Source organism: Epinephelus fuscoguttatus, linkage group LG5, assembly GCF_011397635.1.
Source record: "Epinephelus fuscoguttatus linkage group LG5, E.fuscoguttatus.final_Chr_v1".
Taxonomy (NCBI): Eukaryota; Metazoa; Chordata; class Actinopteri; order Perciformes; family Serranidae; genus Epinephelus; species Epinephelus fuscoguttatus.
In genome coordinates, this window is record NC_064756.1 from 15,280,533 (window position 1) to 15,296,805 (window position 16,273).

At 41.8% G+C, this 16,273-nt stretch overlaps 2 protein-coding genes across 6 annotated transcripts in view; one reads left to right on the top strand and one right to left on the bottom strand.

Annotated features, from left to right (window-relative positions):
• The window catches only part of megf6 (multiple EGF like domains 6), a 73,968-nt gene extending 65,038 nt beyond the window's left edge, over window positions 1–8,930 (bottom strand). For 2 of the 3 annotated variants that reach the window (XM_049577036.1, XM_049577035.1), the window contains exons 1-4: window positions 8,625–8,929; window positions 7,443–7,577; window positions 5,579–5,688; window positions 5,263–5,367 (exon numbers count right to left, since the gene is read on the bottom strand). In XM_049577036.1, the coding sequence (XP_049432993.1) occupies window positions 5,263–5,367; window positions 5,579–5,688; window positions 7,443–7,577; window positions 8,625–8,704 (430 nt within the window). In that variant the 5' untranslated portion in view covers window positions 8,705–8,929. Of the gene's footprint in view, window positions 1–5,262; window positions 5,368–5,578; window positions 5,689–7,442; window positions 7,578–8,624 lie in introns of all 3 variants that reach the window. The other variant, XM_049577038.1, reaches the window with a different exon arrangement.
• Window positions 8,931–10,883: 1,953 nt separating this feature from the next.
• Window positions 10,884–16,238, top strand: mffa (mitochondrial fission factor a). Of its 3 annotated transcripts, XM_049576633.1 has the most exons (8): window positions 10,884–11,083; window positions 11,730–11,947; window positions 12,245–12,414; window positions 12,524–12,615; window positions 13,521–13,685; window positions 15,174–15,230; window positions 15,450–15,534; window positions 15,637–16,238. In XM_049576633.1, the coding sequence occupies exons 2-8, from the start codon at window positions 11,734–11,736 to the stop codon at window positions 15,766–15,768; spliced, it is 915 nt and encodes a 304-aa protein (XP_049432590.1). In that variant the 5' UTR covers window positions 10,884–11,083; window positions 11,730–11,733; the 3' UTR covers window positions 15,769–16,238. The 3 variants fall into 3 exon arrangements, with proteins under 3 accessions (XP_049432590.1, XP_049432591.1, XP_049432592.1); XM_049576634.1 differs by lacking the exon at window positions 13,521–13,685; XM_049576635.1 differs by lacking the exons at window positions 13,521–13,685; window positions 15,174–15,230.
• Window positions 16,239–16,273: the final 35 nt, after the last annotated feature.

A 16,273-nucleotide genomic window follows, 5' to 3' on the forward strand; every position in this document is an offset into this window, starting at 1 on the left:
CGTATCAGAGATTGGAAGCAGGTGGCCGGTCGGCCCCCACAACACACAGTGGGCTCTACCACCACAACTTGGCAGCGATACCAAAGAGAGCAGCGTTCAAGGGGCCAATCGATGATGAGTGCTGAAAAGAAGGGCGCAGGGGCAGAGCACAGATTCTAGCTTGAACTGTTACCAGAGCCAGACTGTTTTTTAACACTGCTCTCAGTGTACAGTGTCCTTCTACTGAAGTCTGGCTGGAGAGTGAAGTGTGCTGAAAAGCAGGGCAGATAGGCTGTCTCTGCAAAAAAGCCTCTCGTCATTCATCCTTATTTATCTAGTATCTGAAGCACCATGAGTGTTAATAACGATGCTGAGTGATCTTTTTTTGTTTTTGCCATTGGAAACAAGCTGTAGACAAAACACTAATATAGTAGCACCTTTTAAGTTGGTATGGCAAACATGTTTGCAAGCCTATTTGCACATCAAGCCGTTACGGAGCAACATTCGTATTTATTTGGAGTCATGCTCCTGTCCACCTGGCAATGGAAGTCCAACATTCACTCGTCACTCAAAACCATTTTTGTATCATGCTGTAAACATGTTTATTTGTGCTGTTAAATTGGGCATTTTAATATGGGGGTCCATGGGGATTGAATTGCTTTTGGAGTCAGCCTCAAGTGGCCATTCAAGGAACTGCAGTTTTTGGCACTCCCGCGCTGGCTTCATTTTTCAGCCCTGAATGTTGCCACTTGGGATAAACCCAAACAAATGCTTAAATATAACACTAAGACATCAAATACAATATTCATTCATTTCCGTAACCGCTTATCCTGTTAGGGGGTCGCGGGGTGCTGGAGCCTATCCCAGCTGACATTGGGCGAGAGGCAGGGTACAGCCTGGACAGGTCACCAGACTATCACAGGGCTGACACATAGAGACAGAAAAGCATTCATGCTCACATTCACACCTACAGACAATTTAGAGTCACCAATTAACCTGCATGTCTTTGGACTGTGGGAGGAAGCCGGAGTACCTGGAGAAAACCCACACTGACACAGGAGGGCTCCCTCACCTGGGGGTTCGAACTCCCCATCCCAGGCTGGAATCAGGAACCCTGTTGCTGTGAGGCCACAATGCTACCGTGCCTCCCTCAAATACAACATAGTAAAGTAGCTCTTTTGAGGTAATTTTTAGCACAGGTGCAACAATTTTCTACAAGCTAAAAGGCAGGTCGTTTGACAGATGTAACATCAACCAGAAAATCAACCAGGCTCGGCAGGAAACTGAAAGAAAGACAGGCAGAGCTGCCAAATGCTTCCACGCTACAACATGCACTACATGCAGGAGGATTCACTGCACATGGGAAAGGATCAGAAAATGCAGGAAACACCATGTAATAAATCTGAGGAAGCTCTGTGAAACATCTTCATAACCAAACAGTCGCAGTCCAGTTGCCTTTAACTTATTGCTCCAAGATAAATCTACAGCAGTCAACATTCCTTCCTCTTCACTGTACCTGCTTTTTCTCCATTACACATGAATCACATATGGGACAGTAATAATTCCGTCACTGTGGAATGTAAAAGCTCACAATGCAAATCTAATAATGAAGAGGATTCCCTGGTGAAACGCCGGTGACTCAGCCTGCACGCACAGATTTCCAGGTTCCCAGGTTGAGCTAGAGTTGCGGTCTCTCTTGGTAATTATGTTATGCTGAAATGTGTAATACATGGCTAATATCCATTGTACACACAGAACATTTCATGATCTGGCTGGTAATTCTGTCCATCAAGGAAAAAGGGTTTTGGGAATGGCCAATCTCACAACTTATAAGGAAACAAAACAAGTCACACTTGTAGGAGCCTTTATGTAAGGGATGTAGTCCATGGTCCATTATATTTATTGTGTATTTTGCTGAATATTTGGCTACCAGTCTTATCCATACCCGCTTCAAATTATTTACAGTTCTACTCATGAGCTGCCAAAAGTTCTCATACTCTCATGCTTAAGATAATGCTGGTGGCCTATGATTGCTCAACATCACGTGTTAACACCAGGGACGGTTTTCACATCTGTGCTCTCATCACTTAATGGATGAGTTTTCCAAATTTCCAAAAGCTCTGTGTATTCCTGTAATTGTTTTAACAGGGACAAACCTCAACTGTCCACAGTGTTATTACTCCTCCTATCTACACAACACTGTTATAAGCTGAAGTGCTACATGATGCTGTTGAAGCATGGCAAAAGCATATGTTGCCTTTATATAACAGTGCAATTTAGACAGAAGTATCCGTTACTGTAGTCAAAACTCACCAATATATCAATTAGAGTGTCTTTTTGAATCAATTTGAATTGAAGAAATTCAGCAAAGCAAATGTTAATTATGACAGGGACCTTACAAGAGTTTCCAAATGGATTCTGAAAATGTACTTTTTGTTGAGATGATCCAGCTAAATTGCTCTAAAATAAAGTAACACCTGGGCTCCAATCTTTACAACACAGGATTATTGGTCTATAGGTCTCTGCAGCAAGCAGAGGTTCAGTGAGGGAACCTGGCTGAAAACAGGAGCTTGGCTGGCTCTCTCCTCGTATAATGACTCTGGCAGAGCAGTGAGGATAAATCTGTCTCAAGAGATGAGGGAAGGAAAAACGTTTTACCAAAAGCGAGATGAGTCCGGAGCACAGGATGTTCAAGAGGGGAAGAGAAACCTAGAGAAATTCTGATAACACCCAATATCTCTACGAGTTCCTTGTCTGTCACTCCGATGTGTTAAAACCAAAGAGCCCATGTCAAAACAAACGCACTGGAGAGCTGCTCCTAACAAACAACAACACGTTCCTGTGAAGTGTCTCAGCAAGAGGAGAAACTGTTTAAAAGCCCCGGAGAACCTCTGCAGTGTGTGGGTGTGTGTGTGCAAGCATGTGGGGGTTGGGAGCAAATATCCTCTGTTCACCATTCTGTCTCAGTGGGAATCTTCCAAAACACTAACAACCATCCTCCTGTTTGTGTGTTGACGTAGACCGCAGGGGTCAGGACAGTAGAAAAAACAGACGGTGACGAGACCACGCTCAGAGACAAGAAGGACATTCAAGTTTTGTAAAAGCTTAGTGAAAGTGTTTACAGTTGATGATGGCAGATCGCAGGTTCCCGTTCTGAGAGGCTAATACCATTCAGTGGGTGAAATGGCCTTATTTCATATCTGTTAGTCACAAGCAGACCCATTCTTTTCCATAGATTTTAACAATAACTAGATACCAGACCCCAAGATGGTGCCTCTTCATTCCGATGGAGATGCTCACCTGGCGCATATGTCAAAAAAGTTTTCTAGCTTCCCACGCGGTATCTGTCCCACTGAATATGCGCAGTAGTATCGCTTCCACCTGCCCCAGCCGCAAGTTCCCACTCAGCACATAGACGTTATATTGTGATGACATCACAGACTTTTGAATCGCTTCTCTCAGCTCAAAGAAAGTTTCAAAAATGTCAATGACCATGGCTAAAAAAATCATAATAGAACGAGTCATAATTGGCCTTGTTTGCAGTTCAAGGTGTCCTGTCAACACTTTTACAGATGTATGTTTAACAATGGTGACTATTGGGAAAAATATTTTTGGGCTGCAGGGTATTTATTTGCTGCAATACTGCAGGTGGCCACTGGGGGAAATTTGCTGCAAGGCTGAGTGGCTTTCCTCGAGGCCTGTTCTTTTCACAGTATTGCTTCCTTCAAGTTACTACGTGTAAATGTATCGGACATTTTGAATTTTGAAACCTAGCGAAATATGGAGTCAGTTTCTCTGTGACACTCTGTCATCCCACATGCACATTCGGAAGCTAGTGCTGCCTGCCCCAGAAAATTTCTCTTCAATCCACTGCCAGTCATCATGAACATGTTTACATGAGTAAAGATAAAATATTCATTTCAGGGACAAGTATCTTCATTCATGTGGTATCAGAATAATCTATAAAAAAATGACTTCCCGATTACATGTCATGGCTCACCTGACCACCTTTCATTTATTTGCTCTTCAATATTAAATGCTTTATACACTCTTGAGTGATAGTTCATAAGTTCACAAATGCACTTTTCATAAATGCATCATCCGAGGAGCACGTGAATGCACTATTGGCCTTGTCTGTGAAGGTCTGGACTTGAGTCCGAGTGAATCGCTTCTTGTTCTCTCACTATAGCAGGCAGCATGAACAGTAATTACAATAAAAGCGAGTGGAAAAGTTGGGGATTCACAAGAACTTGGACGTTTGTAAGGCCGACCCTGACACACTATATACTGGACACTAAAAGAGTCATGCAAAAAGATGTGTTCATCCACTTTCACCCATCAGTAATATCTGTCTATGACTGCAACAATAAGGCTACAAACAGCATCCTTATCTTAGCATTAAGACTAGAAACAGGAATAAAAAGTTAACCTGATACCTCATCTGTTTAATCCTCTGAGCTGTTGCATGTCAACCAGTAGGGAGGAGACTCCAGGAAGTTACTACTCCAGCCAAGAAAAAGTCTGGCACATAGCCTTTCAACAGCAAAAAGTCACTGAGGTATACCGTGTGAATTTGTGAACTTTAAAGGTGCTGGTAGGACGATTTAGCTACCGTTTGACAGAGCTAGGCGTTGTTATGCTAAGATAAGCGGACCAGCTGCTGGCTGTAGCTTCACATCTAACGTAAAGATGTAGAGAGTGGTTTCAATCTTCTCATTGAACTCGCCAACACAACTTATAAAATAACTGTATGTCCTTATTCCACAAAATGTTGAACTGTGCATTGAAGTTGTTTCTAAAACTAATTTCAGTAATCTAATTTATTAAAGCACTGTTTAGCAACTACCCCTAAATGTAAATATTGTCATATGTGGCTAAATGTGTTCTTGGCTTTTGCTTTCTCAACCATATGAAACCAGAACTGTATACACCCTCATTAACATGCAGTTTTTATAGAGTGGAGGCTCAGCTGGGTTTGCCACAGCACTCCAGGCTCCGGCCTTCAAAGGAAGCCATTCCTCCCAGAGAGCACGTCTTCTACCTTTAACTACCCTGAGACCCCTCACAGAGCAGCCTCCAATCACAGCCACACTACAGGCACATTCTGCTTGTGCAAAGTGAAAGCATAAGGTCTGAACTGGGCCTATTAGAGCTTCAACAACATGTTGTCCTCAGAGGATGTAGGTCACTTCACTGATTCACAAGGTTGCACTCATCGTTTTTTCTGTTATACTGTATATGAACGTCTAAAAAGAAGAAAGATGAAAGAATCAAGAAACTCACCGTATTGGCAACGTGTCCCTTTGAAGCCCAGTGGACACTGACATATCTGCTCTCCAGTCTCTGAACACTGGCCTCCATTGAAACATGTATTGGCTCCACACACCCCTGCAGATTCCACACATCATATAAGGCTGCTGATGTATCCATGTTTGCACATATAGACATCAGTAGGCTGGCTTCATTCCTGACTAATGCCATTGACATTTTTTCCAGGCAAATTATTGTATGTAATATCAAATTGATATATGCAGCAGCTTCACAGCAATACCAAAGCTATGTGATGCCTACAGTTTGTGTGTATAATGCCATTACTCACTATGCAGACAGCCCATCTCTTCACCCTTCCGAGTCCAGCCAGGGCAGCACTTATAGACTGTGTGCAAATCCATGCTGTACACCTGCCTGTACACTGTGTAGTATGCTGTCCTGAGGAGGAGAAGTCTGTTATAGTCACATAATAGGATTTTCTGGAAGTTACATTATATGTTCATACATACTGTTAACATGTATGGCCTGTAAGGAATACAGTCTTAAAGGGACAGTTCACCCCCAAATCAAAAATACATATTTTTCCTCTTACCTGTAGTGCTGTTTATCAGTCTAGATTGTTTTGGTGTTAGTTGCTGAGTGTTGGAGATATCAGCAATAGAAACGTCTGCCTTCTCTCAAAATATAAAAGGAACTAGATGGCACTCAGCTTGTGGTGCTCAAAGCACCAAAAAAATACATTTGAAGAGCTCAACAGTAATGTCTCTTCCCAGAAATCATGACTCCACCCACCAACCGTATCACCACGCAGAAGGAAGCTGCTAGCTCACCTAGCATCACTGAGCTAGCTAACGCTACAGCTCAGCCGAGGAGGACGCCATTAATATTTACATCTTATGCTGTCAGGAGCACAAGGCTCTCGTCCATGAGTAGATGCACACTTCCTCCTGAGTGGTGATACAGTTGGTGGGTGTAGTTTGGCAGAAAGAAAACAGTTCCTACATGAAACTGCTCACAACAAGGTCTGTGGATTGTCTTGTGTTACCCTGGCATGATTTCTGGAAAGAGACATTGCTGTTGAGTTTTTCAAATGTATAGTTTTGGCGCTTTGAGCACCACAAGCCGAGTGCCATCTAGTTCCATTATATTTGAGAAAAGGCAGACATCTCTACGGACACTCGGCAACTCACACCAAACCAGTCTAGACTGATAAATAGCACTGGGTGATTTGGGGATTAACTGTCCCTTTAATAATGTCCACTTACTGCAGTTCAAAATGATGGGAAAACATTGTCAGATGTAAAGGAAAATTGCTTTCATTTAAGTAGTGCTAGAATTCATTTTCTAAAATGAGACCTGTTTGACATATTCAAAGCTTTAATGTTTCTTTTTCAGATTAGGGTGAATCAGTTTTGTGGCTCCAAGATTATGATCTCCAATCCCACCAAACAAGCAAAGAGAAAGAGAAGCTCTGTTTCCAGCTCCAGTCATTCTAGTGGATCTTATGAATGGCAGACACAGCGATGGCACTTGACCAGAAAACTCAAAGTTATGAAGTGGGTTAATGTTTGCGTGTAAAACAGTCCATCGCAGCCTAATTTGCTGCAGCTGTGCTCATGAATGTGACATCTTGATTGAATAGTGGTTAATAATACTGAACCACTGCTGAAGCTATACTTGGTAACTTTATCAAAATTCACTTTTTGTCATATTTGCTGTAACTGTCACGACATCATCAAAGCAGTACATGAGACAGATGATCTGCGAAAACAATGGGAAAGTTGCTCCGTCCAGTAGGGTGCCCTAGTCACTAACTTTCTCACTTTACAGCTAAACAGCACACTAAAATATGTTTCTGAAAACATGTCAGGCGAAAAATAGGCAATGCAGTGACATCATCTTGATTCACATTTGATCAGCGCTGCCTAGTTTGACAGTTTGACCATACACAAGCAGCGATTGACATGATTGACAGCCGAGCTGGAGACTCCTCAGCTCTGATTAGCTGCTTTTGGTGCACTAGGTAGATTCTAGCAAATGCTATTAGAGGCAACAGAAGGAGAAGGAGGGACATGATGATGATGGATGTAGCGACAGTTCCAGCAGATAGGACAAAAAGTTATTTTCATCAAAGTTCCCACCTGTAGCTTTAAATCAGTGTTTGTGCACTGTGATAGTATTTTTGCTTTTACCTCCTCTCATAGCCCATACACCATCTGTGGCTGGTGCAGCCCTGTTTCCACACCTTAACCATGCGGGTAAAAGCCTGGACACAAGGCTGCCGGACCCCCAACATGGACATCTCCTGGTCGGCACAAACATTTGGCCTGTGCATGGGAAACACAAAAATGAGAAAGAGTTGGACAGATGCAGTCAAAATATGTACAAATTGGCAACAAATTTGGACAACACTATATACTGGTATGATGACTTTTAAGAGCAGCATGTGAGCACTTCATTTTACATTGTTGTACATATTATGTTGATGGTTGACTGAGCTCAGAGGTGGCTGTAGAAGGTGGTGATGGCAGCCAGCTGCAGAGCCTATGCATGTATTTCAGCAGACGTGAACTTCCACATGCTCTACACATGTTCAGGTGCATCAGCTCATGACTTACACACTGTCAAATAATCATACAGTTTCCTGTTTGGTGCAATACGCTTGAGGTCCAGAGACACTACCTACAGCACCCCATAAACAACCAATTAAATTCCACATGAACTTTTTTTTCCCTTCTCCAGATTTGTTTGCATGTTCATGTGCCTGCATGCATGTACTGACGTGTACAAGGTCGTTATGCAGCACTCGATCATAAGCAGCCTGCATCTGTGTGTGTTGACAGTGCAGGTATCCTAAACTATCCAGAGGTGTCCTCCTCCAGTAACCATATGGCTTCAATACAGAGAAGCCTGAAGTTAATTAGAGGAAGTATTTAGCTTCTCCTGTCATGAAAACAGTTCCTTCAGTCATGTCCTGCACAGTCTATTTAAAGTGGGAAACCTCTGGTGGAGTAGTATGCACAAAAAATAAAAACATTCCACTGGAAGCTATTATGCAGAAGCACGTTACAACAACAGAGCTATAAAACACACATCCATGCTCATTGGGGACCTGAAAGGGCGACGCCTAGTGGGCACTGAGCAGAGTAAACTTTGAAGTAACAATTAAAGACAGAAGTTAAATCACTTATGAAATGTGGACTATGGATATAACCGTCTTTGTAAAATAAATAAATAAATAAATGACAGCGACCTATGGTTGCTTTAGCCTTATTTTAAAGCACGCGTAAAACTCTCAGTGGCCTAATTATCCAATAAAATCTAGTGCAAATTAGAAACTGTAGAAGGGATTTCAATTAGAAAACGTCACTTACATGCCAGACTGCAGCTCCAAAGAAGATGCAATGTGCACAGTGCCGAATAGTATCACACACAAAATATGTGGGAACATCATTTCAGCCGGTTACAGACGCGGAGAAGAACTCATTCGGCGCAGCCTCTTAATCCATCAAATGAAGAGCATCCTGACAGTCATGGAAGTCCGCCTTTAGACATGACTGAGAAGTTGATGTTTGGGTTCAGTTGATATTTCCCGAGCTCCAGACGTGATTTCCCGTTCACTGGTTAAGCGGGGAGGACGTTATTGTCTAACGTCAATCGCAGCCTTTGAATGGCTCCGTGGAAACGCACCACCCACAGTCACCGAGGGGCCACCTCCCTCAACCCCCGGCGACACTGACCTGTGCAGTAACACACCCAGACATGCTTTTAGACTTTTTTATTTTATTGTATTTCATTTTATTTTATTTCTTGTAGTGTTTTCTGTCTGTGTGTTTTTATTTGCTGCTGCCTGTCTTGGTCAGGTCTCCCTTAAAAAGAGATTCACAGTTTCAAAGGGATTCTCCTGGGTAAATAAAGTTCAAATAAAAAAAATAAAATAAAATGATCCATATTGAAAAAAACAACATGATGTTACAGTTGTACTAAAAGAAACTCTTGCAAAAAGCTTTTAAAATGTATCATATTTACAAATTCTGTGCATGAAAATGGGAGTTGCAAACTGGCTCAAAGAATGTGAGGAGGAGGTCCAGGCAAGAGATTTACTTAGAATACAAATTCTTAAAGTTAGGTAAACAACATCCACTATGATGTTGATTGAAGGTACAAAAGATGATGCAGGCATGGATGGATTGCGGAGGCCCCATGGCTTCCACCTGCAAAATGTCACTCAAATAAACTACACCCACCCACCAGGGAGAGACTGAAAATTACTAAAATGAAACGTGATACATCTAAAGAGAGACACAAAACAACTACAAAGAGATGCAAAACTGCTGCAAAGGGAAACAGAAACAACAACTATGAACAGAGGCAAAACGACCACAGAGAGACACAAAATGACCACAAAAAGATTAAAAATCACAAAAAAGACAAAAAATGACTTCAAGGAGACAGAAAGAAATTACAGAGAGATTCAAAATGACCACGAAGAGACAGAAAATGACTTCAAAGAGATTCAAAATAACCAAGAAGACAAAAAATGACTACAAGGAGACAAAAAAGAATCGACAAAGAGGTTCAAAATAATAAAAAAAAATGATTTCAAGGAGTCAGAAAGAGACTACAGAGGTTCAAAACAGATGCAGACACATAAATGACCATGAAGAGACATAAAATGACTTCAAAGAGACAGAGAGAAACTACAAAGATATTCAAAATGACGACGAAGAGATGTAAAATGACTAGAGAGACACACACATGACCATGAAGAGACATACAATTACTTCAAAGAGACAGAAAGCAAGTACAAGAGATTTAGAATGACTATAAAGAGACACAAAACAATTACAAAAACTAGGAAGACAATCACAGACACAAAGGACCACAAAGAGACGCAAAACGACAACAAAAAGCTGCTCAAAAACTAAAATGTCTGTGTCTTACTGCTATGGAGGAGAGATGTACGAGCCACCTACATGTATATGCCCAGAGACACCATGGTCTTATGTCTGCCCATGGATGCAGGGGTGGCCAGCTGTAGGAAGAGAGAAAGTGACCATGGGATATGGGCCAGCTTTTTTAGCTTTTCTGGGCCCAGGACGACTCCCCTATGTCAGACAACTGACTGCTGAGCTTGGCCAAGACAGGACGGCTCTAACAATCCATCACCATATCCATCGATCCCCTCCAAGCAACCTTGGATCTAGAGGAGCAAATTAAGGATGAGTACCTACTGAGAGAAGCAAGTGGCAGGTAAATACCTGCATGGCAGTTCCTGTGGATAGTTACATGGCATGGGCATCCACAGGATACAACAAAAACAGGACTCACCTCAATGCAATGACAGAAAAACGATATTATCGGCAGGATATTGGGTTTGACGCCTGACCAGTACCTGACCCAACTACACATTAACATATTCAAGTCAATATGAGCACCAAAGCTCAAGTGACCAACAACACAAAGCCTGCAGCTAGAAAACAGCAGCCCACAATGCGCTGTCCTCGCAAACTTCCAGCTAACAAATACATAAAACTATAATTATCAAATAAATGTATACCGGAGTAGAAGTTCTCTGCTTTTAATTTCAGCGCTTGGTAACGCGACGTCACTTCCTCCTGAGTGTTGGTACTTCCTGTTTGGGACAGACAGCGGAAGAAGAGAGGAGGTTCCTCTCTTGTATATTAGAAGGAGATGCCTAACAGCTACATCATCTGTAATACCTGCACTTAACCGTACTATTCTGAGTATATTAAGAGGTTTTATTTCTGTCAGTATTTAATTGATAAATTATTCTTCGGAAAGGAAGCTAACCGTCACAACAGACCTAAAGGTAAGAAACTGAAACTACCGCGCTAGCTTGTAATGGCGCTAACGTTTTGTCTGTCTGTCAAATCAAAACTAACGTTAGCTTCAGCTTCTTTTTGTTGTGACGTAAGAAGTCCTAACAGCTGCTAAAATCACTGAGCTAGTGTTTATTGTTGTTCAAATAACCACTGTGTTAGCTACACTAGCGTAATAAGCATCATTGTTGATGTTAGCATTATGTTAGCATCTGTGGTATAGAATTATAATGTCCTGGAAAGCAGAAGCTGCAGCTCGTATCTAATACAAGTCAAGATTGCTGCCAAATTTGTGCATGTAACCTCCCTTTGTTTCCCTCTGCAAAGTCAGAAGGCACCAAGTTATGATCATATGATTGTGTCACGAGAAATGTTCCATCTTTCCTCCTGCCTGCAGCTCTTAAGCTGCACTATTAATTTTTCAAGGAGATTCTTAAAGAGATTTCTGTTTTGTGATCTGTGTAGTAGCTGCAGTTTGATGAGATATAGCAGCAGGTATGCAGCATAACAAGTTCAACAAGACTAAAACTGAAACAAACAGACACAGGTGTCTCATGTTGACATGCTCTCTGCCCTTTGTGACCTTTTTGTGGCTGACAGTTAGCTCTGTGTTGCTGAACAAATCCTTCCTCACAGCAAAATGAACGGAGCAGCCTTCCCTTCCCCTACGGCGGAGATGGCGGAGATGAACCGTATCCAGTATGAGCTGGAGTACACAGAGGGGATCAGCCAAAGGATGCGCATCCCTGAGATGCTCAAAGTGGCTCCTCACCCCCGCGAGGACCCTAATCTTGGATCTCAGGAGGTCCCCCACAGTGTCATAATGCAGGTCCCAGAGAGAATTGTGATTGCAGGTTAGTATGGTGTGAAGCATTCATTCTTTGTAGGGCTGTGTTTTCAGTGTTGTCCAAAGTCTTTATCACAATAAAACTTTGCACAACATCGATGCCAGTCAGCTGACTGTAATATACATATTATGTGGCTTGTTATTACCATTAACAGATACTAGCTGTCCTTGTTATCAGTGGCTCAGGACTTTGTTGTGTCATGTATTTAACACTGAAAATGAAACAAAAGACATCAGGCACACTTGGTTCACTATACATGTGAAGCATCAGCATCAGTTTCTCATTCACACCTTTCTTTGTCAGGGGACAGTAATGATCCCCAGTTTCAAAGACCCAGAGACCTTGACCTTATCCAGTCAACACCACTAGAAACCCTATCACTGAAGACTCCACCCAGAGTGCTCACCCTCAGTGATCGGCCCCTGGACTTCCTGGAAGAGGATCAGCGGGCGGCTCCAGACAGCGAGGAGGTGGTAAGCTATAAAACAACAAGGACACTGCATTAAATCCATTTATTGGCCTAAAAAATTTCCCTAAAGTAAACCATAACCTGAATTAATCAGTTGTTGTTGTTTTTTGTAGATGCGGCCCCTTGCACGAGTACGACGGGAGCGTTCAGCCAGTGAGAATGCAGCTGCCCGTCATAGCACTCAGCTGATGCGCAATGACTCTGCGTGAGTATTGAATATGACATCATTAGCTTGCTACCAGCTCCATCTTATCTCCTATGTGCATGCATTAGCATCTTTCTTTTGGTCCTGTGTCCTCTGTGTCCCTTTGTCGTTGTGATGTAGCTGGCTGTTTGTTGTCGTGAGCTTTTTGGGGTGAGATCTTTGCTGCTCTCAGTGTCAATTCAGAATTTAGCTGTTTTTGTCACCGACACTAATCCATTAACAACATGACTGATGTACTAATCAGTTTTGATTTTATCATTTCCCAGTTTTGAATTGTTTGACTTTAGGATTACTGGAAAGGGATAGAAAATATAATTTTTTGGTGTAGAAACCAACTCACTCTCCGCTCAGCAACACTTCAGGATTCAAAGGGAAACACAATAGAAAACCAGTAAAGGAAAATGGTGAATTACCTGAATTAGTTTTACAGTGTGCACCCACTTCACACTATGTTTGGTCTGTAGCTTTAATATGTAGGTAGAAAATTATAAATATTAGATTAGGATTTTCATATATTATCAGTTTGATAATTATACAGCAAAATATACTTCATGTCCTGGTCACTGTCCTCAGCACAACTGCATGTGACGTCCTGTTTCTATTGAAGTCGCCACAAGAACAAGCAAGAGGTCTTGAGTAATGTAATCAAGATTGTCATCATTTGCTTGTCAGTGCCTTTAGTTTATGTTTTTGTTTGCTTTTTTGTTGGGTGTATTATGTGTTAGTAAAGCAGTGTTGGTGGTTGGCAGGTCACTCGGTTGCAATTTTTACAAAGTCAGTGAAGTTGAGGACAGTTTCTTTTCCTTATTTTTCTCCCTCTCCTTCCTCCTTCCTTTCTTTCCTCTGTTGTCTTTTTCTTCCCTTTCCCTCTGAATTGGCTGCTCTTAATGGTGGGCACTGAGCAGTGCGACCCCGTCCCCCCCAGCCACTGTCCACCCTTGCCCCTCTCTCACCGTGACTGAAGAAGAACACAACCTGTACAGCGCTAGCGGTGTTCTATCTTTCATCCAGTCCACTACACGTCGGGCCTACCAGCAGGTCCTGGAGGTCTTGGATGAGAACCCTCGCAGGTGACCTCTCGATCATCCGGTCTTGTTTTGCTTATTAGATATTGGTCACAGAGGGCAATACTGACTGCACCAGTTGTTTTTTCTTCCTCAAAGTCACATTAAAGCTACTTTGATTTCTGCTCCTCAGCACCCTGTTGTTAGAGGAAGGGGAGTGGTGTTTCTGAAATGTAAAAGTTGTTAGAAGGCCTAGAAGTGTTTATGTGGTAGGCTCAATCATTACACGACCATTTCTAACTGACTATCTGCAGCATTCAATAACAATATTAATGCAGCATGTATTAATCAAAATGTAAAATGTAGCCATATTTCCTCATGTGCCGTTTACATCTGTGGCTTTTCTTAAGAGTTTGGTCAAGTAGTAGCTGTTGAACCTGTCTTCAGGTGGAAGTGGTGGTGGGAGGTGTATTTGTTTAAGTTGTACAAGGCCTTGTCGACCATTTTAAAGAGGACCCATTATGTTCATTTTCAGGTTCATACTTGTTTTTGAGTTTCTACTAGAACACATTGACGTGCTTTAATGGTAAAAAAAAAGCTATCTCTGCTGGAACATCCATAATCACCCTCTGTCTGAGACGCTCCATTTTAGGGCCTGTCTCTTAAAGCCCCGCTCCTGAAAAAGCCATCTACTCTGACTAGTCAGCGTTTCTGGGTCTACCATATCTCAGGGTCTCTGAAATTCAGTCATTGCAGTCGGGGGAATGACTGCAAAGGAGAATAGCGTCTCTTTTTAACGTGAAAAATCACCAATAAAAGCTATTAAACACAACTGAACACGGCCCAGCAGGAATATGATCCGAAATGGGGGAGAACCCGTTTCCCTGACATTAGCACGTAGCTTCATGTAACAGTGTAGGCTACGTAGTGTTAACTAACGATGATGTCATACTGTCGCCAGAGTAGAAAAGGCTTTGGAAACAGGCCCTGTGTTGCTACATTAATAGTTTGTAACGCTATAAGACACAATACAGAAAAGCATAATAGGTCCCCTTTAAATTTAGATTTAACTTTGGAAGTTTGTTTGTTGTATTAGGAAAACCTGTAAACAACCCGCACAGCACATGAATCCATTTTAAAGGTTTTATTTCAGAGCAAAAAGAACTGTCATACACTGTTCATACACTGCCAACTTCAGAAATTTGATTGATAAAACTTTCTTCCACATTCTTATCCTCATGTCAGGTAGAGAAGAGCTTCTTGAAAAACAAAGCAATAGAATTTTTGTGATCTGTTTTTGAAGGATAATGAAATAATAATAATAATAATAATAATAATGATAATAATAATAATATGAGAGCACTTAAATGAGTGTTAAAATAGACGTGAAAAGGTATAGAAACTTTAGCCTTTTGGGTTCTGGGACAACACAAAAAGTGTAGTTATGTGAACTACATGCGAGGTGTGTGCATGTGTGCAACACTGTGCCATGTGTTTGTTGCTCTATCTCTTATTTTTCCCTTTTCCCGATCCTGTCTTTCCCCACCTCTGTAGCAAACCATCACTGCGAGGGGGGTCGGCTTCGAGCTCCAACCCCCTGCATGACTCCAGGTAACTTCACCTGGCACTTCACCTTCATTCTGATCCTTTGTCCTTCTCCGCATCTTTTCCTACCTTCCATTCCCATTGCAGGTCAAGAAATAAGGTTAAGCCTCGGTAGAAAAATTAAAATTAGGTTGCTATTCTTAGACACCAAATATGTGCTACTGTAATTAACACTCTGTTGTGGTTGAGTTATGTAATTCTCAAAGTGACTGCTCTCTTTTCCAGGCTTGCGTTAACAACATATGAAGCTGCGCTGGACGGGGGGCCTGATGACATGACTGTGGTTGATGCAACAACGCTTCGACGCCAGGTTAGTTCTTAATACAAACACTACCTCCATCTTGTGGCACAGAAGCCAATGGTGGAAGCTCTGTGACTGAGAAAATTATTATTTTTTATTATTTATCTATAGCTCATCAAGTTGAACCGGAGACTCCAACATTTGGAAGAGGAAAACAAGGAGCGTGCAAAGCGAGAGATGATCCTGTACTCGGTCACTGTAGCTTTCTGGCTCGTCAACACTTGGGTGTGGTTGCGACGTTAATGCCGACCTGTATTTCTGCCATCACCGTGACAGAAGAACGTATATCCCTTATTCTATGTGTCAAATTTTAGCTACTCGCTGCACTCAGTCCCTGTGTGAGGACAACCTTTACACGTGTGTACAAGGCCTGCTGTGCACAGGGCTTATATTTTGATTTGGTTTATTTAATACATGTACAGTTTTATTTTTTTACTCTTATTTCATCCTGTCTAATGTTTTCTCATGTTTTTTGTTTTGTTTTTTTATTACAGATCTTCTTGCTCGATGCTAAGCATGACTTGTTGTAAATATTTGTTCACGTCACCTAAAGCTTTGGAAAGATGTCGTCCAGAGATACAGAAAAGCATAGTTTACCGAGAGAAGTGGAGCTGCAGTGTGGAGATGTAACATGTTGAATATTTATTGGGGAGAGAGTAATATGTGACTTGAACTGAGGATTAAAATACAATTTAGGAAAACCATACATATGACATGTTGTCCTGTTTTCATTGGTGCATTAAGTGAA